At 60.5% G+C, this 23,129-nt stretch overlaps 1 protein-coding gene across 1 annotated transcript; it reads right to left on the bottom strand.

The window, feature by feature from the left end:
* Positions 1–957: 957 nt before the first annotated feature.
* Positions 958–22,913, bottom strand: WSCD2 (WSC domain containing 2). Its single transcript, XM_035565736.1, has 9 exons — positions 22,248–22,913; positions 13,937–14,648; positions 9,702–9,816; positions 8,747–8,931; positions 8,169–8,290; positions 7,381–7,555; positions 6,220–6,384; positions 4,683–4,883; positions 958–2,970 (listed from the first exon to the last, which is right to left on the bottom strand). The coding sequence occupies exons 2-9, from the start codon at positions 14,298–14,300 to the stop codon at positions 2,618–2,620; spliced, it is 1,680 nt and encodes a 559-aa protein (XP_035421629.1). The 5' UTR covers positions 14,301–14,648; positions 22,248–22,913; the 3' UTR covers positions 958–2,617.
* Between the last annotated feature and the right edge of the window lie 216 nt (positions 22,914–23,129).

Raw genomic sequence — 23,129 nt, 5'->3', positions numbered from 1 at the left:
CCCTCCCACCGCCCACGAGCAGCCTGCTGAGTGCCAAACCCACGCAGAATTGGGGGAAATGCGGGAGGTTTTGGTGCAGACGCCGTTGCCAGGGCAACTGCTGAGTAACCCATCCAGCCCAGCTGGCGCGGCGCAGGGGATGCAGAGCATCGGGGGTGATGGAGCCTGAAGATACCATTAAAAAAGGGGCTTTTAATGCAGGATGGATGCAAGGGGGCCAGGGACACCCCTCGGCAGCCTCCAGTCCTGCAGCAGGATGCTCGCCGAGGCTGGGATGATTTATTTGCTGCTTTTAAAAACCATCCTGGGAACACAGGCATGGCTGAGCAGGGTGGTTAGAAAATGTCGAGAGCTTTGTGTGTGCAGATGCTGCAGGAAGGAGCTGGCTCCTCTTTCCAGCAGCAATGCAAACTTTGCTATCGCATGCCAGTCCCAGGGAGCAGGAGCAGTGAGCGCTTGCTGCATGAGACGGAGCCTCTGAATGGTTCTGCCTCATAGATTAATTGCTTGGGGGGGGGGGGTTAATTATTTCCGTGGGGTTATGGGAGAGTTGTCCTCTTTGCACACGATGCCCATCAGAGCAAGCGAGGTCCCACACACGCTTTCGTCGCTGCTACTAAAACTAAAGGTATTTCAGAAACTCCAGCCACAAGGGCGGCTGGCCAAGAGAAAAGGAATAAATCCCACCAAGCCCGTTCTTGTTATAGAGCCCCAGGAAGGATAAGAAGCGATGGAAATAAAGTTTGCAGTAAATCTATCAGCTCTCACTACACTCCTGAATAAACCTTCCTTTAAGGATGCTGTAGGGGCAATAAAACTGCCAGGAAGGGGCCGCCCCGGGCGCCTGTCAGTGGTTCGGATGAGGGAACTTCATTAACGCAATTAATGCTGACGAGAGTGGGGCTGGGACCAGGCATCACCCCCGGGGGGCCCCACAAAGACACGGGGAGGCGGGATAGCAACAAAACTCCTTTAATAGCCGGGTTGACCTGAGGATTTGTTTGGACAGAGGTAGGCAGCCCCGCGGCCACCGCGGACCAAGGAGCGCGAGGTCCGGATGGTGCCCGCTGCCGGGACGGGCGCGCCCGGGCTCCTGGAGACCTCCAGCAAAGGACGAGGTAAAACCAGCACGCTCCTTACAAAATACATTCGTGGGCGAGCGGCTCCCTTTGCCCAGAGACCCAAAAATGTGGAGCCGGCGGGGGGGGTCCCCGCAGCCCTGGCACCCCGTCCTGCCCCCTTAGGCGGCGTCAGCTCCGGACGCGCGTTAGAAAAATATAATTTATTGAAATTCTCCTTTTGCCAGCGGAGTTTTCTTCTCTCTCTTTGAATATAGATTGATAGGTGTCTATAGATTTCGGCCTGTGCATGTGTTTCTATCAAGATCAAGAGTTCCAAGCCAATCCTTAAGGACCTAACTGTACAAAAGGCTGCGCACAAGATATGGCTTTTGCACCTACGCCCGGAGGGACTCGGGGCTGGGATGAGGGCGCCTGTGTGGGGCGAAGCCTGGGCAGGGGCAGGGTCCGGGGCCGCATGCAGCCCTGCATGGAGCCAGACTTGCAAATGGCATCTTCCGGGTGTGCACGGAGCTCCTTTGGTTTCCTCCCTTCCCAAGGACAGGAGGGCTCACACCGTGCCCAGCTGGGGCAGGAGCAGAGGCTGCGCTTGCCCCGCGCCCAGCTCTGTGCCACCCGCTCACCTTGGTCTCCATTGTGCCCATGGTCACAGCTTGGACCTGCTCCAGGTCGCACCCAGACCCCCCAGCACAACATGTTCCCCCCCCGCACCCATCCGCTCACCATCCCCCAGACACCTTCCTGGGGGCTCTTCTGCCTTGGGAGCTTCTGGAATGAGGAAAAGGTGCATGTGTAGGGCCTCACAAGCTCCTCTGTCCTGGGTCAGCGTCCCCATCTCCAGCACCACAGACGTGTGCCCGCAGTCAGGGGGCACCAGGAGGGTCCCTGCAAGCCCAGGGATGGTGCCCAGCAGGGGACACGGGCACCTCGCCCTGCTGCACCCCACGGTGCCAAGTCCCCTGCCATCAGGACGTTCCTCCTCATTTGGGATCGGCTCCATCCCCACCAGCAGGAGCCTTGCAGGGGTGGCCAGGGAACATGGGGACAGCCCCCAGAGCCAGCACAAACCGCAGGGACACTTTGGGCACGGCGCAAGCAGTGCAGGATCCACGCGGCGACCCCCTTCCCCCGGGACATGCGCAAAGAACCGGTTGCATTGCTAAGGGTGCTGCAGCAGCTGACGTGGGAGCAGGACGGATCTGCTCAGCCCCACGCTGGCCACGTTTCCCACTCCTCAGTGTCCTGACCAATGTCTGGCATGGCAGGGGACAAGTGCAGGACACCTGCATGGCGGGGACGGGGACAAGTTGTGGTGGGGAGGGCACCGTGCAGCCCCTTGGTGCCCAGCTCCGTGGAGGCGTCGGCCAAGCAAGCTCAGCGATGGCTGGGGAGCGTTCGTTTCTCATGCAGGGGGTTGATTAACAGCTAATAGTAGCAGATGGAGAATTAAAAGAAAGCCACCCACTGGGTGGAAGCAGGCAGAGGAAAAGGAGCCTTTCCTCTCCAGGCAGGGACAGGTCCCCCCCCGGTCGGCGCCATCACCTCGGGTAGTAGTCCTCCGGGACCCCCGACAGGTTCCGGAGCTTCAGAGCCGCGTCCACCGTTTTGATGTAGCCGCTGATCATCTTCCTCATCTCGGGCGTGTAGGGGTCGTACTCCAGCTTCCTCAGGCCCGAGCGCTTGAAGTTGCCGTCCTTCTGGCCCTCGACGCAGAGCAGCCGGTCCTCGCAGGCGGCGATGCCCAGCAGCCCCACCATGCGCTTCAGCTGGGCGAAGAGGTCGCGCTTGAGGTCCTCAAAGTGCACCACCAGCACCTTCCTGCCGTAGCGCAGCCAGTCCAGGGTGTGGGTGGCCCACCACGGCGCGTAGTTGGCCACGAACTCCGGCCACTCTGCAAAAGGAGCACGGGGACAGTCAGGGGGTGTCCCCCGTGCCCCCTGTCACAGCAGCCACCTCCTTGCATGGCCGCTGGAGGGGCTTTGCAGAGCCCCTCTCCGATGGCTCAGCCTCTGGGGACATCACAAGCTGTTGTCATCCCCGGGGACGGGGGAGGCAGGTGTGGGCATCGACGGCTGCGAAATCACCGTTACCCCCGGGTCCCTGGCTAATTGATCCTCGCGCAAAAATAGGGGGATAAAAAGGAAAATGAAACATCGACAAGAGGCAGCGACTCTCCTGGCAGCGTGCTTACGATGCGTAAAAGCTCCGGGTACCTGCCTCTCCGTCTTGTCCTCCCCAAGAAACCGATGCCTGATTAATAGCTTAACTGTATTTAACTCCCTGGAGAATCATTAAACCCGGTATCTGTTTCATTAAACAGATACAGGACAATTCACCTTGTGTAATCATATCACATAAAACTTTGCTTTGGAACGGCTCCAGGGACACCGTAAAATTAATGGCACGGAACAAAACGCGGGGTTCGCCGAGCCTCCAGCCTCTGCCTGCTCGCGGCACAGCCGCAGCCGGGGGGAGGCAAAACCTGCCCGCGTCCTGCACCCGGCGAGGCAGGAGGGAGGCGCAGCATTTTCCATCATTGAATCGCTCCAAAATTAGGGAGGGAAACGAGCTGGGATCCCGCGGGGCTGAGGCTGGATGCTCCTGCAGGGGCTTTAGGCTCGTGGACCGGTGATGGGAGCAATCGTGGCCATGGAGCTGGCACCCTGCATGTTGTGACAGACCCCACCTTTAATCACCCAGGCTTTTTTTGTTGTTCTTTCGTCCTTGGGATGATTTATTTAACAAAATAACCAAGCACTAACTTCAAGCCTGGCTCAAGTGGAATGTCCACATGCAGGCTTTTTTTCCGTGCTGGGGGCAGTGAGGTCTCCGGCCCCACGCTGGTGGCACGCACATTTCCCAGCGAACCCCAACCCCATAAAGGACCCCAACTGATGGCAAATCTCCATCTTTCCAGGCAAATCGTTCCGATGGTTAATTAACCTGGCAATTAACCCGGTGGCTAATTGCACATTAAAACGTGCATCCCCTTTGGTTTGGGTAAGAGCCAGCAGCAGTCCCTGAACCCCACTGCGGCAGGGGCAAAGCCGGCCCCGACGGGAGAAGTGACAGCGGGAGGCAGGAGCGGGTGGCAGCTCCTGGGTGGGGATGGGTGCAGGGTCTTTGGGTGCTGAGCTGCTGAGGGGGCTCAGCCCGCAGCCGAAAACGCCTTTGCCAGCAGCGAGCACATGGCAATAACGAAATCCAAGCACATAACCGCAACAACGGAAAAAAAGATCCCCTTAAATAAACTCTGAATTAAGGGTAGCAGATGTTCAATCAAGCTAAATATTTTAACTCTTTCCAATGAAGTCAATTCCACAACAGCAATTTGTAAATTGCTATAATTAACAAGCCTCCACAAGCTGTCTGTGCATGGGGAAGGTGCCTTCCCCCGAGCAGCCGGGCTCGGCCGAAGGGAAGGCGCCGGGGGACGGCGGCAGGTGAGCGCCGCGCAGCACCCGGTGCCCCCATAATTTTGCCTTAACGAGTTACGGGTTTAATTTCGCCCTGCAGATGCCCAGACCTGGACCCCAGGCGGTGGCACCGCTCGGGTTTTCCATGCCAGGACCCGCTGTGGTCCTGCTGGTGCTCATCCCCTACCTTTGCCCTTCCAGTGGGCGTGAGCGGCGAAGCCGATGTGCCCCCCGTACTTGCGGTTGAACTCGGCCATCAGCGCCTTGTAGGGGTTGCGGATGAGCAGGATGGCCGAGTCGAAGGACTCGATCTCCTTCTGGCCGCTCTCGTGGGTTTTGATGCAGATGGTCCTCCCGCTGCGCCAGTGGTCCCGCTCGCCCTTGAACCCTGCCGGGATGGAGGAGACACGCAAGAAGGAATAGCGTGGTGTTATATCCTCGCCCTGGCCACAGCCTTTGAGCTCTCCCAGTAAATTAAGAAGGGAATTAAGGGAATTAAGAAGCCACCCCACAAGGCAACAGAGGCTCTTCATGTGTGCGCTCACGCTGGCAAATATATGGATAAAACTATAAAATGAGGGAACTGGTGTTTCTCCCTCCTCCCCCCCATTGTAACAGTGTGGGTTATCAGGAGGAGCTGGCCTCTGCCTGAAACAGCTTCGTGCCTACCTTGGGATTTTTTTTCTTTTGAAATTTATCCTCGGGGCTGGGCCCCATCGTGGGTGCAGCGATGGGAGCAGAAGCGTCCCTAGGAGATGCCACGGGGGCAGAGGATGAATCCCACCCAACCCTCGTGCCCAAGGAGGGAGCTCAGGGTGCTGGTGCCCGACCGAGCACCTCCTGCTCGCTGCGCCCACCCCGAGCCGCAGCACTCGCGTGGGATTAGGGGAACCAAGACCATTTGTTTTCAGACCGACTCCTTTCCTGGCCTTTTCCCGGGCCAGATGCAGATCTAAGGGGTACGTGCATCAACCCGCCACGTGTGAACAATGCTGCAGCTGAGACCAGCTCCCTCCTCCGTCCACCCCTGAGCTCCTCAGCACTTTCTGCACCGCTGACACCCGTGAATATGGATGTCGGTGTTCCTGAGCACCCTGGCACATCACTATTTTTAGCTGCCAGCCGGGATGGCCGGAGCCACGCAGAGCCACCCCCAGGCAGCTACAGGGAAGTGCTTGGGGACAGCCGTGGCATTGCTTTGGTTCCCAGCTCGTGCTCCCAGGCGCTTCGGGGTGGCTCCGCTGGGCAGCGGCAGCAGGGCAGCTCCCGGGGCTTTCCTCCCTGCCCGGGGCCCAGCAGGGACGGACGGATGCCACGGCTCCTTCCTCCTCAGGCTGCCTCTGCGTGCTGGTTTATTCCTGGGTTTTCTCTAAGGTGGGAATGGGGCAGGGGGTTTGGAAGAAGGGGACTTTGTAGCTAAGACCAGAACAGTTTTCCCTAGCATTTCCCAGGAAAAACTGCTCAGAACCCAGCCTTTTTCGTGGTAAAAAATGCCTTGCCTCTTTTGCCACGGTCAGAGCCACTTTGATTCCTCCTCTAAAAAATTTCAGCACCCACCACGGGTTGAAAACCCCTGACACAAGGCAGAAATATCAGTTCTGCCCCAGACTGCTCTCTTTGCAAAGGCTAAAACACAGCACAGGAGGCTATGTCTGCCCAAACCACCGCTCCCCAGGACAGGCACGGGGCAGCACCAGAGGTACCCGGCCCCTCGCTCAGCTCACCCTTGTTGTAGAGCGACCCGTCGAAGTAGTAGCTGCCAGTGTAGAAGCCGGTGGCGAGCTCGATCAGGTGCCGTGCCCACGTGTTGCCGGCCCCGGGGAAGCTGGCCAGGGCCACGAGCTGCTTGGAGCGGGTGGGCAGGAACCTCCTGTCCATGCAGCGGTTGTCTGCAAGGAGAAAACGGGGCGGGGGAGAGTGATGCTGGGGGGCAGGGCTTGTTTTGGCAGGCCTAATGGGTCACAGCACCGGGCCGCTTGAGGATTTCGGGCAGGGGCTGCTTGCTTGTGCCATGGGGATGTCTCGGATCATTGCAGGTATCCCCAGGAAATGCTAGGGCAGGGTGTGAGGTGGTGATGACGGGGAAAAGTACCCTTGTACCCTGCCCAGGGCACACAGGAGCAGCCCAAAGAGACCTCAGACGAGGGAAGGGGGTGCCGTGCCATCACCAGCTGCATGCCTATTAATTAGGAGAGTGGGTAATGAGGGCGTGTTATCCACGCAGCGCTGCTGCTTTTGATGTCAGTGACCGCAAAAGTGTTTCCAGCATGGCCACAAAAACAGTAACCATGTCAGGAATGAGAACAAGCCATCCTGAGACAAAACGAGCCGAGTTTTGGACCTTGTTAATTTTATCTCTGATAAAGAAGCCCTCTGGGCAGCCAGAAAAAAGCCCCACGAGAGCCCTCCCCAAGCATCTCCCTCCCCGTGCCAGCCAACATCACGCTTCCATTTCCATCCCGTGCCCCACCAGCTGTGAGATGCACGGGACAGGAGCCCTCCCGGGGGGCTCTCTGCCTGCTTGTGGCTTTTTTCCCCTTTTTTTCCCCACCCCTTGTGGCTGTGAAGCCCCGGCGGGTTCACCTGCCGGCCGCACGCCGCAGCTCGCGGGCTGCCGCCGGTGCCAAGGAGAAAAAAGCACGAGCAAGGAGGGATCCTGCTGGAGGCAGATGGCAAACTGCTGTCTCCTGCGTCGGAGTTAAGCAGTAATTAAAGCTGTTTGTTCAGGGGAGGATTTATTTCCCGGGAAATCAAAATAAACGGTGGTTTTTAATGGAAGAAGAGCGACGCAGGCTGCCCGCGGGGCGGCAGGAGCCGGGTGCCCGCGCGGAGGGGCCGGGAAGCAGGGGCTGCCCCGAGCCCCCCGAAACCGCCCGAACCCTCACCTTGCACCTGGGTCTGGTAGACCAGCAGGAACTCGGCGGTGCCGCAGCTCTCAAACTCCTCGCCAGGGCACCTCTGGGCGCAGAGCTGCTCGTCCTCGCGCTCGTGCAGGGTGAAGAGCGTGGTGGGGAAGCCGCAGAGGCAGGCGGTGCCGGCCAGCGCCGACAGCGGGTACTCCTGCGGGGATGGACACACGGGCAGAGCCGCCCCTGCCGCCTTCCTCCCCCCCCCCGCCCCGTGCACAGCACCGGGGTGCTTTGGGTGCTCCCTGGGTGTTGGCACCCACAGCTGGTTGCATGCACCAAAAGTATCCGGATTTGTCCCCATTCCACGGTGCCGCTCGCGGCGATTTAAGCAGGGACAGTTTATTTCCCTGCTGCAAAGGGAGGTCCTCCCCTGTGGGGCTTTCTCATCCTCTGCCTGGATAATTCACCTAATTTTTAATGGATAAATTAAATTCAGCCATGCCCACTCCCAGCCTGGCAGGGCCGGACATCCCACTGCGTGCCTCGGCAGTGCGGTGCCCACGCTGGATGAGCTGCTCCGCGCTGAGACTGTCACTTTGGGCAGATTTGGTGCGAAACGGGGACCAGCCTTCCCCTCCCGCATCCCTGCTGGTCTCAGGCGAAGCATTAGGGTGGGAGGGAAACCTCCTTCCCGCTGCCTTTGGTGAGCCCCGGGAGCGGGGCAGTAAATCCAATCCGTACGCATCCCAATTATACTAAATCAGCCCCAAATGTGCTGGATGCGGGCGCAGCCCCCCCCCCCCCCCCCCCCCCAAACCCGGTACCTTCTCGGTGCAGAAGTCCACGCACTTGTCCACGGACATGTTGGGCATGGGCTGGCTGGCGGGCAGGGCGATGGAGACGTTGTCCGGCCGGCGGAAGCAGCCCCGAAACACCGCGCTGCCATCTGCCGGGGGGGGGGGGGGGGGGGTGGTGGTGGTGTGTGAGATGGTTTGGGTACAGTTCGTTAGCGTTTTTCTAATTGTTTTTTTTGCTAGCTTGCCTCTGGGCGATGTTTGGAGAGGAAAAACAACCAGAACGGCCTGGCCCTAGATGGATCTTCCCTGAGGTCGCCTAGTGGGCAGCCGCTGCAGCCCTTTGACAATTAAACACCTGCTAATGAGCCCCCCCCATCCACCCAACAGCAGGCTGAGAGGCGAAGGGAAGAGGAATGTAGATTTGGGGGGGGGGGGGAGATCCACAAACGCCAGAGATCAAACCCTCATCTATTAATATCTAACTGTGCTCCCAAATCCTTACGACCCCCAACGGCATCACTGCTCCAGCGGTGCCACGACCCTGCTGGTGGGGTCAGCGAGGTCCCGAGGGGCCGTGTCCCCATTTTCGGGGACCGCGGACTCACAGCGGCGGGCGGACTCCTGGGCCAGCTCCAGGCGGTAGATGGAGAGGCGGTTGGCCCCGCCGCAGGTGCTGCTGCGCTCGCCCTTGCACGGCATGTTGCACTCGGGCTCGCTGGCGTTGGGCGCCTGCACCTTGTGGCCGCAGTAGCACTCGGCGCCGAACTCCAGCCCCGCGTAGAGGTAGCCCCTGGGTGGGTGGGGGGGGTGGGGGGGGGGGGGTGGGGGGAAGAGAGGGGCTCAGCACCACGCGGGGACACGGGGCAGGAGATGGCACCGGGGGGGTGAGCCCGGGGATGGGGACACGGCCACCGGTGGTGGCCCTTTGTAGCCTGGGTGGGGGGGTCCTCACGGGAGGCAGATCCCACCGGGACATCCCCTCTGTGACGCTGGGGAATGGGGGAAGCTGCAGGAAATTCCCTTGGGGGGGTAGGGGGGGGGGAAATCAGCGTGGGTCTGCTGCCCACGGATGTGCTTGGAGAGCTCTGGGGCTGGTGTTTGGTGAGGATGGAGTTTGGGCCACCCCCCCCGCACGGCCACAGGTGCCAAATCCGTGCCCTGCACCCCCTGCCCCGTGGGAGAATGGCACGGAGGGGAGCCCCCTGCCCCTTTTTCCTGGGGAGATAGGTGGGGTTTCTCAAATAAAAATAGAATAGAATAGAGTAGAGTAGAGTAGAATAAATAAAAAAATAAAATAGAATAAATTAGAATGAAATGAAATAAAATAAAATAAAAATAAATAAAAATAAAAATAGAAATAAAAATAAAAATAATAAAATAAAATAAAATAAAAATAAAATAAAAATAAAATAAAAATAAAAATAAAAATAAAGCAAAATTACACACATCAGCAGAAAAGAAAGGGGGGAGGAAGAGGAGAGGGGCAGGGAGCCATGGGAGCAGAACAACCCCGATGTGTGGGGCTGCTGGAGGAGGCGCGGTGCTCGCCCACCACCCTACCGCTCGGCGCAGTTGTCCTGGCAACGGAAGACTGTCATCTTCTTGTAGTCCAAGAAGGACACGCCGCGCAGCGTCCGCCGCCGCGTGCTGTCCACGTAGCAGCCGATGTATTTCGCTGGGGGGTGAGAAATGGGGGTCAGAGCCCACCGGGGCCCAGCCCAGAGCCTGTGGCTAATTATTTTTATCTTTATTTTTTATTTTTATTTTTTAATTTTATTTTTTATGTTTATCTATTATTTATTATTATTATTATCATTATCATTACCATTATCATTATCGTTATTATTATTATCCATGCCTCTGATGAGGACGGGCTGCAGCGCCCCAGCATCTCGGGGCAGGAGGGGGACAGGGAGGAACCAGGGGAGTCCCCAGGATGGTGTGGACATGGACAGGCCAACAGGATGACAGAGAGGCACCGAGCACTGGGAGCAGGCCGCCCTCCCACCCTGCACCTGCCTAATTTTGTCCTAAATTGGGCTGCTGAGCTGAGCCCACTGCTTTTTTGCATGAGACCCTCCCTTGTGGTGGGCACAGTGCCCCCTGCAAACACCGCGAGCCGTCCAGTACAGGTGCTGAAAGCCGAGACACAACTGATATGGGTAGAAAAGGTGCTGTGGCTGTGCACCGAGGATTTTCTCTCTTTTCCCTGCAGAAACCCCAAAACCGAAGCCTTTCCACCACCAGCAGCCCTGGCCTCGGTCCTCTCCTCTGTGGTCCTCCTCCTGCCCTCCTGCTTCAAACTCAGCAAAGCGGCTCCAAAATGAGACAAGAATCACAGGGTGAGAAGTGGTAAAATAAAAGATGCCCTTAACTCTGCCCCACCAGGCACACAGCGGGAGCTGGGATGGAAAAATAAACCAAATTTTCTCCGGCCAGGAGCTCATTCCCTGCCCCAGACCCCGCTGCAGACGGTGTTTGCCCAGTGCCAACGCTCGGCAAAGCAAAGGCTGATGGATGCCTGCGCTGGGAGCAAACGGAGATGCCGGTGGACAGGGAACAGAGCTGAACAAATAGTTCCAAGGAAATCCTGTATTTGACAAATGCACCCTTTGCCAATAACCTGAGAGCGCACAGCCACGTCCTCGGCTGCAGTCCTTCCCCCTGCCGCTCCTCTTTGCCTTGGTGGGCTCATATTAGGGACGGGACGGCACCGCCAGTGCGTCCCCATCCCCATGAGGCTTCTTCATCAGGTGCCCCCGTTAGCACCCTGCTCTGATTTTCCGTGGGGCAGATGCATCGCAACGAGGCGATGGTTGTGTGGGTGTTGAAAGGAGAAGCCACCAGATCCCAACGCAGAGCACCCATCCAGCTGTGCCGCCCCACCAAGCACCACTTCTTCCACCTCTGCACCTCCACACCGGGCACCTCACTACCGAAACACCCCGTGGGATAACACTTCCCACCTCCTGCTCGCATTCTGCACCTGCTGGGGGGCTCTGCACCAACCCCCCCCCTGCCCCGTACCCCCCCTGCGGCTCCCCACCAGCCTGCCCTTCAGGTGGAGGAGGACGGAGAGCGCCGTGCCCGATAACTGCCGCCACCAGGCAGCCATCCCTCACTGCTCCCCATTACCCTCGGCGTAACTTGGCATTTCCGCGGCGCTGAGCAGGTTTCGGCAGGTCAGCTACTTTTGCCCGTGACAGATCTAACCGGTGCGGGATTACTCCAGCAATTTCCGCCGAGCCGCCGACTGATGTGCATTACGTCCAAGCCATCGCTCTTGACATATGCGTGCTGCAACTTATTAGGAAGGCAACTGGAATAATTAGGGAGAGGCGAGGACACTACGGGGACGAGGAGCCAGCTGTGAGGCCGACCTGCTCCAGCACGCAGCTCCCCTGGGACCCCGCGGAGCCTTGGAGCCCGCTGGGTGCGCGCAGACCCCGGCGGTCCCGGACACGTTCCCAGGGGATGCACGAGGCCAAATCCAGCCTGCAGCACACGGAGCACACAGCCAGGGACACAGTTTGGCAGGCGCCGTGTGTCTGTCTGGAGGCAGCACCTCTGTCTGTCTGTCTGTCTTCTCTCCTCCCCTGCCCGTTTAGCCCCCCGTGCCATTTAGCCCGTTAAAGGCAGAACCGAGGCGTTTTCTCGGGGCCGTGCTGCAGGGGAACGCTCGAAACAAATACCTGCCCTTGATTTTCCAGCTGGCTGATCAAAGCGCTGAGCCGTTCCCCAGCGCCGCGAAGCTCGTTTGCAGATGTTTTCCCCCAAACCACTCGCACGGCACCAGTACAGGTGGTGCCTGCCGTCGGGAAAGCTCAGGCGACGGGTGAGGACCCACCCAGGTACACCGAGACGAGCCCAGAGCTCCTCGTCCTGCAGCCTGGCAGATGTGAACATGGCAGAAGGCGGGCAGCGATGGCAGTGGTTGCAGGAAGGGTGCCTCGGGGCAGGACAAGGAGGTGAGGTGGGGGTTTGGGGACATCTGGAGCTGCCCAATTCCTCTGCTCCTTCCTGCTCCGCAGCTGCCCCGACCCCCGTGGCCAGCATGGGATTGCTTGGACAGAGGCTGGTGGTGGAGGACAGGGTGCGTATGGCCAGGGACAGGAGCACTGCCTTTTTTTTTTTTTTTTTAGGGTCTCTGACGGCTCCTTTCTGCTCCTTTCACCAGCTGGTGAAGCCTCGCCAAGTGTCACTTCACATCAATGGGGCAGAGCGGCCACACATGTCACGGAGATGGGCTCCCACGGCCCCTCCGTGCACAATGGGATGGGAGCACCAGGGTGGAAATGTCATCCACGGGGAACCCCTCCTTGTCTCATTTTAGCACCAGAAAGTGCCTGAAGTGAATATTCCTCCCCGTTAAAAGCCCCAAGACCCGGACACTCACGGCAGCCTTGCCTGGCTCCCATGTGGGCAGCCAGAAACATGAAAGTGCTCGAGCAAACAGGACAAGCAGGATGGCAGGGACATGGGGACACCATGGGCAGCAGGAACACGTGGAGCACCAGGGCATCCCGGGCACGTGCATCACAGCCACCAGCACTCTCATGCTCTGCAGCACCCACAGCACCTCCCGTGGGGCTCAGGGCAGGATGCCAGCACCAGCAGGGCAGAGGAGAGCCCGGTGGCACGTGGGCACCTCTCCGGTAGTCACCGCTCCGTTCCTGCCTTCGCTCGGTGCTCCCTGCCATGGATAATCGCCCTAAATACTGAGGCAATCCATTACGCCGCTGTCACGGGTGCACCGTGCTGGAGCAGGCTGTGTTGCTGCTTCTCCCCAGCCCACATTATTACCGACAGCACATCGCAGCAGCTCTCGCGCTCGGCTGAGGAGGCGAGTTACTGCTTCGCCGTGGGGGCACGGAGCTGCCGGAGAGGGGGCTCGGGGGCTGTGAGCACCCTGGGGGCTGCTGCCTGCCAAACCCCTAGCACAGAGGCATGGTGAAGGCTTTACCCTGCATTTTGGTGGGGTTTGCAGGGTGCTCGCTCTGCCACCCGTGGGTGCCAGCTGCAGGAGCATTGGGACAGCGGCTGGGACAGCACCGGGTGCCTGGTGCACGAGCCGGGCTGCCTTGGAAAAGCCCCCGCAGACAGCTTAGGGCCATGCAGATTCTCGGTGAGCTCTGCACAGAGCTGCCTTCAGGATAAATAGATGATATTTTAAAAATCAATGCGAACTACTGCATTCGCTTATCCGTGTTCATTAATAACGCTCCCACTCCCACCGCGGGCAGGGAGCTCCTGGCCCAAGAGGCCGAGCCCTGCCCGCATGCAGAGCAGGGCGCACGCAGCCCGCACACCTCCGGGCTCGGATGTCCCCTGGGGCCGAGGGGACTGCTGCTGAGCTTCCAAAGGAAGCCGGCTGCTGGGGGCTGAGCGGCCAGAGCCGTCCTTGCCAGCAGCATCTCCCCATCTGGCAGCCCCGAAAGTGCGTGTCACCGTCACAGCGAGGCACGGCCCCGGAGGGTGACGGTGTGCAGGTGGGAGGAAATGGAAAAATGGAGGCGGACAACTGGTATTTGGGGGGTGGGGAGAGAGGGAGAGCATCATCCTCTGCACCGGGGGTCTCCAAAACAGTGTGCGCGCACCCTGGGGTGCGCAAGACCCCAGGATGTGGGCAGAAAACATTTCATCATGCCATGCACACAGCTTATAAGCACGTACCGACACGTCTATTGGCAGCGTGCACTCAGAATCATCTCACCAAGGGGATGCACGCCCGAAACACCTCGGGGACCAAGGCGCTGGAGCTCGAGGCTTGCCTCACGCCCGCCGCCAGCCCTTACCTCTGTCCTCGTCCTTCTCGCGGCCGCTCCTGCCCTTGAGCACGCGGCTCCGCGCCGCGCCGTAGTCGCCCGCTTTGCTCCTCTCGGCCAGCTCCTTGGCGGTGCTTTTGAACCAGGGCCCTCGCCGCCGGCCCCCCGCTGCCCCCGGGAAGCCGCGGCTCAGTTGCATCACCCCCAGGTAGGGCAGCTCCTGCCCCTCGCCCGCCGCGGGGCCGCGCGGGCTGCCCGCCACCCGGGGCTCCCCCGTGAAGCCGGCGTGCAGGAAAACCAGGCTGCCGGCCGCCAGGTAGAGGGCCAGCAGCGTGAAGAAGCGCACGGGTCTCCGCCGAAAATACCGCTGGAATTTCACCAGGAATTTGGCCATGGCGTCTTCATCCCTCCCCGGGGCGGGAGCCAGGGAGCTGCTCTCCTCCGCTGCGGGATCCCAAAGGGGCGTGCTGGGGGGGGGCTCCGCTTTATTCCCCTCCCGGCCGAGCCCCCCAGGCCGTGGCAGCGGGGGGGATCATGGGGTGTCGGGGCTGGTTTGGGAGCGATCAGTGGGTGCAGCCCTGCTCGGCGGCTGGGGGCAGCATCTCTAGGGGCAGCGGCGCTGTCGGCTCTCCGGGCGAGGAGTGAGAAGCCCCCGGGCGCGTCTCCGGCCCCACGATGCCAGCTGGGGCCCTTTGCCTAGCTCAGCCCCGTTCATTTCGGTCCCAGGGCAAGAAAGCTCCACCTGCAAGCCAAAGAGAAAGGCACTTGTTAGAGGACCCTGTGGAAACCCACCTCCCCATCGCCGGGGCCGGATCCTGATACCGGAGTTGCCCAGCGGAGAGGCGCAGCTCCAGCCACCCTCTCCTGCAGGGACGCCGGGGGCATGAGGGAGCTGGCAGCGCGGTGACATTGGTGACAGCCACCAGCATCCAGGGCTGGGGACAGCAGTGCTGGGGTTAGTCACAGAGTGGGTGCTAGGGGAGAGCTGCAGGAAGGCTCAGGGCACGTGGGGTTGTGATTTTGCCCCCTTCCCATGGCTACACCAGCGATGCTGCAGCTTCCCTGGGGACAGGGGCACCCGTAGCATCCTCCTGCTGTGCCCACCCCAAGCCACCGTGCCATGGAGAGGCCAGGGGAGAGCCAAGCCTGGTGTCACCATGGGGAATGTCACCACGGGAAATGTCACCGCCAGCGTTCCTGCGACCTGTGGCCGCCATCCCACAGCCCTGCTGCCTGTCACTTGCTCGTCTTATTTTCGGAAAGGAGACAAAAATAAATGGGAAGACAAAGTGCCATTAGTTTAATGGCCTCTATGTTCCTGCCATCTGTCTTCAGTTGATTAAATAAAAAATATTGGCGGAACATATGGCATGAATTATACATAAATATTTTAATTTGGGCTCCCGGAGCAGTTATTCAATCACCTCTTGGGTGAATTTTGTGCAGCCCCCAAACAACCCGCTTTCTGGGGGGTGCCCCCTGGAGGTGCCCCCACAGACCAACCCCTCCCCAGCCCCAGTAAGTAAAGGCTGAGTAAACTCGGAGTAGCAGCTGAGCAAGGAGACTACTTGCTATCAGGCTTCTGCATCAGCAGGCACCTCCGTCCCTGTCCCTGTCCTGGTCCCTATGTCCCCATCCCTGTCCCCGTTGCCGCCTGCCTCCCCCAGCCCTGTCTCGGCTGTGCTGGGCGATGGCGAGGCAGCACCACGCAGAGAGAAGGGGCTTCAGTCGCTCTCATTAAGCCATCTGGAGCTCATCCTTCTCCATCATGAACTGCGGAGTCGCAGGTCAATTACTGCACATTTGCATATATTCCATTAATGCCTCCACTAATTGTCTGGAGGAGATAATGCGCTCCTCTCACTGCTCCCTTGCTGGCCGGGCTTTACAAACAGCGAGCGCGGCCAACGGAGCCAGCAACGGGGCCGCATCCTGCCTCGGCGGGGGCTTGGGACACGGCTGGGGGCCAGCAGCCCGTAACAAGCCCGTTCTTACGCCCACCCTGGGCTGGGGACAGGCAGCAGCACCACCACGGGCTATTTATCCCCCAGCCCTCACCAATTTGTTTTCCGCAGCGCCCAGCAGCCCCCAGCCCCTGCTGCTCCGGGGTGCCAGGGGACGGATCCAGCCTGGGGAGCAGCAGCGGGGGGGGGGGGGCTGGATCCTCACCTACCTCCACCCTTGTGCTCCTGCCAGAGCTGAAACCTTCGGGAAGTCTTGGGAGCATGGATCCTGGCTTGGCAGCACCCCGTGCCCTGCTCCCGTCCCGCTGCAGGGATCCCCCCGGTCCCACAGCTCCTTCCCCACGCGCAGCCGGTGCCTGGAGGGGAGGCACGGGGCCCCGCAGTGCTCCGTGGCTGCTCGTGACCGGGGTGGACGGAGCGCCGATAAATTATACATCTGGGCCTTATCTCCAAATTGCTCTGCAATTATTGAGCACCAAGGTTCAGTTGCCTTCAAGCACCACCTCACATCTGACCACTGCAAAACGCGCTCGAGTGCTCACGTGGCTCCCCCAGCACCGGAGAACAATCAGCCCATTAAAAACAGCAAATTAACGAACACAAGAGTTCCATTAGGAGGAGCAGGCGATTGAACTATCCAATTTCATCACGTCATTAGCATTTCTTATCAGCGGGACGGGGAAAGAATAGGGCTTTAAAATAGCGAGGGATGAGGCTGGCAGGCAGGACAGGGCGACGTGCCCGGTGGCGCAGGCACCAACACACCCACGCGGCACGGTCCCACATGGGGAGCAGGACCCAGAGCAGGTCCCTGGAGCTGGTGTCCCTCAGAAGCCCCCAGCTGGGTGGGGGGACGTCGTGCCCCTCGGTGCCCCGGCAGGAGTGGGGCAACGCGAGCTCCCCGGGGAATCCGCCACCGCCCGCGCTCCCCGTGCGGCGTACGCTCGTCCTGCTCTGCAAACCAGGAGCAGAAAATGAGATGTGTTCGGCTGAATTTAAATAACGTTGCTGCTGGGAAGGAAGCTGAGCGGAACGGGGCTGGTAACAGCCAAGGTTCCTGCAGCCCTGCTGCGGCCACACCGATGGGTCGCAGCACCCGTGGGTGCTTCTTCCTGCGGCACCCAGCACCCAAAACTGCCTCTGCTGGGGGCAAGCTGGGCGCACCGAGCAGGCGGCTGCCTTCAGACCGAAGCAAACCTGATGAATTCAGCTGCTCCCTGCCTTAATCCTGCTGAGAAATGTGCCTGCACAGGCCCCTGCCAGGAGCGGGGCGCAGGGAAGGTTTCTGTGTGTGCACGGTGCAGCCACGGAGCGCTGCCGTGGTCGGTGGCTCTGCCCCATGAGCACAACATGGGGCTTGGGGTCAGCCCGAGTGGGCTCTGCAGCCCCTTCTGTGGGCCAAGACCCCGAAATATGCAAAGGGAAAAGCTATCTGGGATGTATCGCCCTGATTTGTAAATCCAGAGCAGGATTTGGCCGTCTGCTGATAGACTTATTTTATTATTTTTTTTTGCAGGATTTCCAAACACATTTGAAGGTTTGCAAATCTTCCTCCTGGCTGGGAATCGATGGAGGTTTAGAGCTGAAATTGGGCAGCTGACTGTATTGCTCACGGGCAGGAACCGGTTTCTAACTGCTCCGGAGGAGATTTACTGACCACCTCAGCACTTGACTGAGGCGAGGGGAAATTGTGCCACAAGCCCGGCTGGGCACGAAGCCCCAAGCTTGGGAGGCAACCCATATTGCAGCTCCTCTCCTCCGCAGGCACACCGTGCCCAGAACGGCTTGATTAACATTTGCAAAAGGCCTCGAGATCCCCGAAACAGTGCCGTGCTAATTGCACAGCCTCCTACCGGCTCCCTGCGCTGAAACCCCGCCGTGCGCCAGCCTCGTTTCCAGCTGGGGTTGCAAATTCCCCCGAACGCCCCGAGCCCCATGCAGGGGATGCCGGTCCCCAGGGGCTGGCAGGGTTTTCTGTGGGGCAGGGCACAGGCAGGGACTCAAAACAGCCCCACACCGAGCGGCTCGGAGGTTCCTTTGCTTCCCTGCTCGTTTGCTTTGCCATGGCCCGAGCGGAGCAGCCAAGGTTGGGTTTTTGCCTGGCTCCGCTCCTCCGCACGCAATTACATCAAAGCCCGTTGCGTCCTCCTGTACGATGAATTCCCCTTGCAAGTGGGAAAGCGCCTCGTAAAGACAAATGTTTTAAGCCGTGAATCATTTAAAAAGCACACGCCACGATGCCGAAGGCGGAGTGGGAGAACAGCCGTGCGTGCCAGAGCTCCGGGCAGGGTGAGGATGTGGGGACTGGGATGTGGGACTGTGGGGTGGGATGCTCCAAATGAGCTCTTGGGTTTCCTTTCACAGCACCCGAGTGGGTTCGGGGAAGGAGCATCCCTCCCTGAGCACCCTGGGCCCAGCATCAGCATCACCCCCGTGCAAAGCTGCCAAACCTCAGTTTTGCCATTATTGCCATGTTTTTCCCTTGCGAGGCCAGAACGGGATCTCCGTGCCTCAGTGGCCTGCAACCACCTCGCTGATCTGCACATTTTTCTTACAGTTTTCCTGGATGCAGACAGGGCCGGGCTGGTGCTGCCCACAGCACCCACCAGCGTTTTGGAGAGGTCGCCTCCATCTCGGCCACGTGAATCGCTGCTCTCGGTCTGTGCTCCCTCCCTCCCCCTTCTTTCAGTCCCCAAAACCACAAAAAAAAAAAAAAAAAAGAAAAAAAAAAAAAGCCATCCTCGCCCCTGGCACCCTTTCGACACTTAAGCCCTGTGAAAAAAAGGTGATTTAACTTCATTCAAATGGCACTGCATTTGGAAATTGGCTTAACCTAATGAGTTTTAATACGCATTATGTGCTAGGTCTTTTATGCCCAGCCTGCAAAATCCAGTTACGGTTTTCAACGAGCCTTGGTGAGCCAAGACACGCACCGGAGGGGACGAGCGCTCGGCAGTGGCCGCCTTTGCTGGTGCCTCTGCCCTCGTGAGACCGGCTGCATCCCGGGCAGCGAAGCATCCCCAGGGCCACCTCCACCCCTAGCCACGCTGCTCGCCCCGGGGGATGGGATTTGGGGTACAGGGGCCGGCCTCGGTGCAGTGCTGCAGCAGCAGAGCGGCCCCGAGCCATCGCCACCGATGCCCACAGACCCCGGGCTCATCACCCCCCAGGGAGCTGCAGCACTGGGGGTTTTCTCGCTTGTGCTTGGTGATCAGGAAGGGGTCCTGCAGCCAGACCTTTGTGCTGAGGTTTAGGGGCGATGATGAGATGACGACACCAGGTGACAAAGCCAGACCCCCCAGGAAAAACCTCAGACGGTGACCCAGGTGCCCCCTGCTAGCAGCACCACCAGGACCACCCCTCGTGGTGCATAGACCAGCCTAAATCCCACCAAGCTCACGGCCAGGTCCATGGGGTCACCGTGCAGGGCTGGCAGGTGTGCGTCCCACCCAGAGGTGCCTCAGCCCCAAAACACCGCCCGTGGGTGCTGCCGGAGGGCCCCGCGTGGCTGGTCCCTGGTTAATCCCCGCCAGCATCCCCTGCGGAGGGGAGACAGACCCAATTTGCCCGTGAAGCCCACGCTTTGCTCCTCCAGGTCTCTGCTGCGGGGCCTTTGCTCAGCCCTCGGTAATCTGGGATTATTCACATCACTGGGGCAATTAAGAAAACCAGCTCCTCAGGCAGCAGACAATGCCTTCTGCAGCCTGCTCGAATTAATACAGCGAGAAAGATTAGCTCTTGCAGCCCTCGTTTCAAAAGCCTCCACTCCCGAGGGGCTGAGTTATTTCTTTTTCTGCACACCCATCACTCTCACATCCCGCTGCGTGGGGGCTGGAGGCACAGTTTGGGAAGAAATCTGCATTTTCCCTGAACGCTGCAGGCTCCGGGAGCCCGGCAGAGGGGACGGGGCTGGGAGCGGGTGGCAGGTCAGGGGACAGTGACTTGTCCCCGCGGGGTGGAGGCGTTGCACGGCTGCTGGCTCCCCCCAGCTCCCACCGCCGCTGCAGACCCCACATATTTCAGCTCGCCTTAGAAACCCCCTCACGGCAGAGCCACCATCTCTGCAGCCCACAGCGCTGGGGAGAACATCAAGGACAGAAACGGGAAGAAAAATCCCTCCTGCTGCTCTGCAACGCACCAGCAGCACAGCCCAGAACGGCAAAGCAGCAAGGCAGGAGGGAATATATTTAAAAATTAAGCGAACACCAGCGTGCGGTGCCAAAACGTTGCACTGCATCTGGGGCTGCCTTCGTTCGGCTGCACTTGGCCAAATTACGCCGCGCTCTCTGCTCCTGTGCATATATCCAGCAGCTCCCGCTACACCGAGTTACTCCGTGGCTTCAATTCCTAGCCCCCTAGGTCCCCCCAAAATGCCCGGGACCATGATGGAGAGGGTCAGCCCCTGCTCCCCCCTGCTCCCCATCCTGCCTGGGCTGGGGTTAGAGTCTCTGCCAAGGGGGGGCTCTGCTAAGGACGAGGTTTTTGTTTCTGGGACAAGAAAAATGCTTTTTGGTGCTGGACACAAAAGGGCCAGCCCCGTGCCCACCACCTCTCCAGCAGCAGGGGTAACCCAGCACGCCCTGCCCCAGGAGGTCACGGCATGGCAGGGTGCGAATGGGGGGGTCCAGGGGGGCACCCCAGGGCCGGACCCCATTACCGGAGCGTGCTCCCCAGCTCCAAATTGCTGAGAAACTTTATTTAATTCTGCTTTTCTGGGAGGCAGGGACGGGCGCCTGTAACTCTCAGCTCAAGGTAACCTTCACGCGCTTTCCAATTGCCTCCTGCTTTTCCATGCACGCACGTTTTTGGTTTCTTTTTTTTTTGTTGTTGTTGTTATTTTTTTTTCTAACTTTATATTAAAATATTCCAATAAGTTGCCAGCGCGGATGCCGGAGGAAGAAAACGAACAGGGGAGGCTGGTTGGAAAGGATCACCATCTGCCAGCTTCCCCTGCCGAGGACGCTTCTGCACAAAGTCTGGGGAGGAGGAGAGCATCTCCCCGCCCGCCCCCCGCGTCTTGGGGGGCCAGGAGCCCCTCGCCCCAGCAGCAGGACGCCCCCTGCCCAGGCGAGAAGCGCCCCCAGCTCCTGCAGAGCGCCTGGGGCCCGCGGGGACCCCCCCCGAGCCCCCCACAACTTCCACGCACCCGCAGAGCGCATCTCCCCGGGGACCCCAGGAGGTCGCTGCGGGGGGGATGTTCCCACCAGCACCGGGGGGGGGGGAGAGCACAGCGCCCCCCCCTCCCCGAGTTCATTTGTTGCGCTTTATGCTTTTTTGACGATTTTTTTTTTTTTAAATTGGGGGGGGGGGGGGGTTAACCCCTTCCTCCCAGCCCCGCAGCGCAAAATCCCGACCCCAAACCCCCGACCCCCCCCAAACCCCCGACCCCAAACCCCGGACCCCCCAAACCTCCCCCCCCCACACCTTTTCCTCCTCGCCCCCCACCCCCCCCAGCCGCAGCCCGCCCCTACCTGCTCGCAGCAGCCTCCCCGCCCGCTGCCGCCCCCGCTCCATGCGCTCGCCGCCCGCGGGGCCGGGAGGGGAGGGGGGGGGGACGCCGGGCACCGGCTGCGGCTCGGCCCCCCGGGGCCACGCCATGCCCAGCGCCGGGCAGCGCTCGGGGCCGGGATGGAGGATGCGGGAGGGATGCGGGAGGGATGCGGGAGGGATGCGGGATGCGGCCCGGCGGCAGCCGCCGCGCTCTGCCCGCAGCCGCTCCCCGCCGCCGGGATTTTAACGGCGCTGCCCGGTTCCGCCGGGGCCCTGCCGCTTAACTCCTTCCCCTCCGCGCCCGGTCCCCCCCCCACCCCCCCCCGCGGCTCCCGGAGCAGCGGGGGGGGGTGGCGAGAGGGGGGGGTCCCCGTGGCTACGGGAGGCCCCGGCCGGGGGCGCCCCCCCCCCCCCCCCCCCCCCCCCCCCCGGGTGGTGCCGAGGCTCCGAGCGCAGCGCTGCGCCCCCCAGGTTCCCCCCCCCCCCGCCCCGCCGGGGTCAGCCACAGCTCTGGGGGTGGGGGGGGGGTGGGGGGAGGGGGGGGGGGAGGTATTTACTCTTTTACTGGGGGCCAGAGCAACAAAAAATTAAAAATTAAAAAAAAAAAAAAAAACAGAAATAAAAACAAAAGGATGAAATGATAAAATGGGAAAGTTCCCTTGAGCAGGAAGAATTCCGGGCATCAGATACAAGAGGGGATTTTTGCCCCCGCTTCTCTCAGCAACTTCCAGCCCTGCCGGTGCAGGGGAGTTTTTGGGGTGCAGGGGAGTTTTTGGGGTGCAGGCAGCTGGAAGCCCCGGGGACTGCCTCCGGCCCCCGCTGCTCCAACCCTCCCCGGGCACCCCTCGGAGCCAGGACGCGACGAAAGAAGGATCCGGAGCACGTACCTGTGCCTCAGCGCCGCTCGGGCAGGGACCCTCGGCGACACGGCCCCTTCTTCTGCGAAGTGCCTTTGTCTCGCGCAGGGGTACGGGGGCCGAGGAGGGGATTCGTCCCGCTGGTGGACCCCACGCGAGGGGCTCGGGGCGCGCAGGGCACCCCACGAGGTCTCCGAGCCGGCGGCGAGGAGGCCTCGAGCTCCAGGCGAGCGGCAGCGGGGAGAGGGCCGGATCCTGGCGACGTCCCCGCAGAGGGAAACTGCGGCCTCAGCTCCCTCCTTGCTGCCTGCGGGAGCATCCATGTGCGAGGGAGCATCCGAAGCTGCCCCAGGCAGGCGCAGGCAGGGACGGCGGCGGCGTTTCCATAGGAAACCAGCCTGGCGAGCGCTGCCTCGGCTCCACGCAGCGGGCTGCGGAGCTGCGCTCGCTATTTTTATCTCCCCAGCACCCGGGCTGCGAGCTCTGCCCTTGCAAACACCCCGCCGGCGCTGCCTCCCTCCCTGCAGCCAAGGCTGGGGGCTCAGGGGGGAGCCGCGCCCCCCGTCCCGTGGGGCCAGCACCCCGCTCTGGCGTGGTGTAAAGCCCGGGGCGCCATCCCACAGCTCCTGTCTTCAATTCCAGCTCTCCCGCTGGGATGCACGGTGCGTGCCCTGCATGGCTCGGTCCTGCGTGGGGCTGCGGTGAGGGAAGTGGCTGGAGAAGCGCAACCCTGTGGGGTTCTGCAGCATGCGCAGGGCGGCCAAACGAGAATTTGGTCAGGCCCGGCGGGCGAGCCGAGCGCAGCCGGGTCGGTGGGCGTGTGGGAAAGCTCAGAGGCCGCGGTTTAAAATAGCACTCGCAAAAAAATAGCTCTCGAAGACTTTCGTTTTTCTTTTTTCTTTTTTTTTTTTT

This window comes from Cygnus atratus, chromosome 17 (assembly GCF_013377495.2).
Source record: "Cygnus atratus isolate AKBS03 ecotype Queensland, Australia chromosome 17, CAtr_DNAZoo_HiC_assembly, whole genome shotgun sequence".
NCBI classification, from domain to species: domain Eukaryota; kingdom Metazoa; phylum Chordata; class Aves; order Anseriformes; family Anatidae; genus Cygnus; species Cygnus atratus.
This window is presented reverse-complemented; position numbering and strand designations above follow the sequence as displayed.

Coding starts and splice junctions, on each gene's coding strand:
- WSCD2 (XM_035565736.1), bottom strand. CDS start 14,300: ATGGCCAAATTCCTGGTGAAATTCCAGCGGTATTTTCGGCGGAGACCC. Junction 7,556..8,168: donor TGGACTTCTGCACCGAGAAG/GTACCGGGTTTG, acceptor CCATCCCCGCAG/GAGTACCCGCTGTCGGCGCT. Junction 6,385..7,380: donor CTACCAGACCCAGGTGCAAG/GTGAGGGTTCGG, acceptor TTCTCCTTGCAG/ACAACCGCTGCATGGACAGG.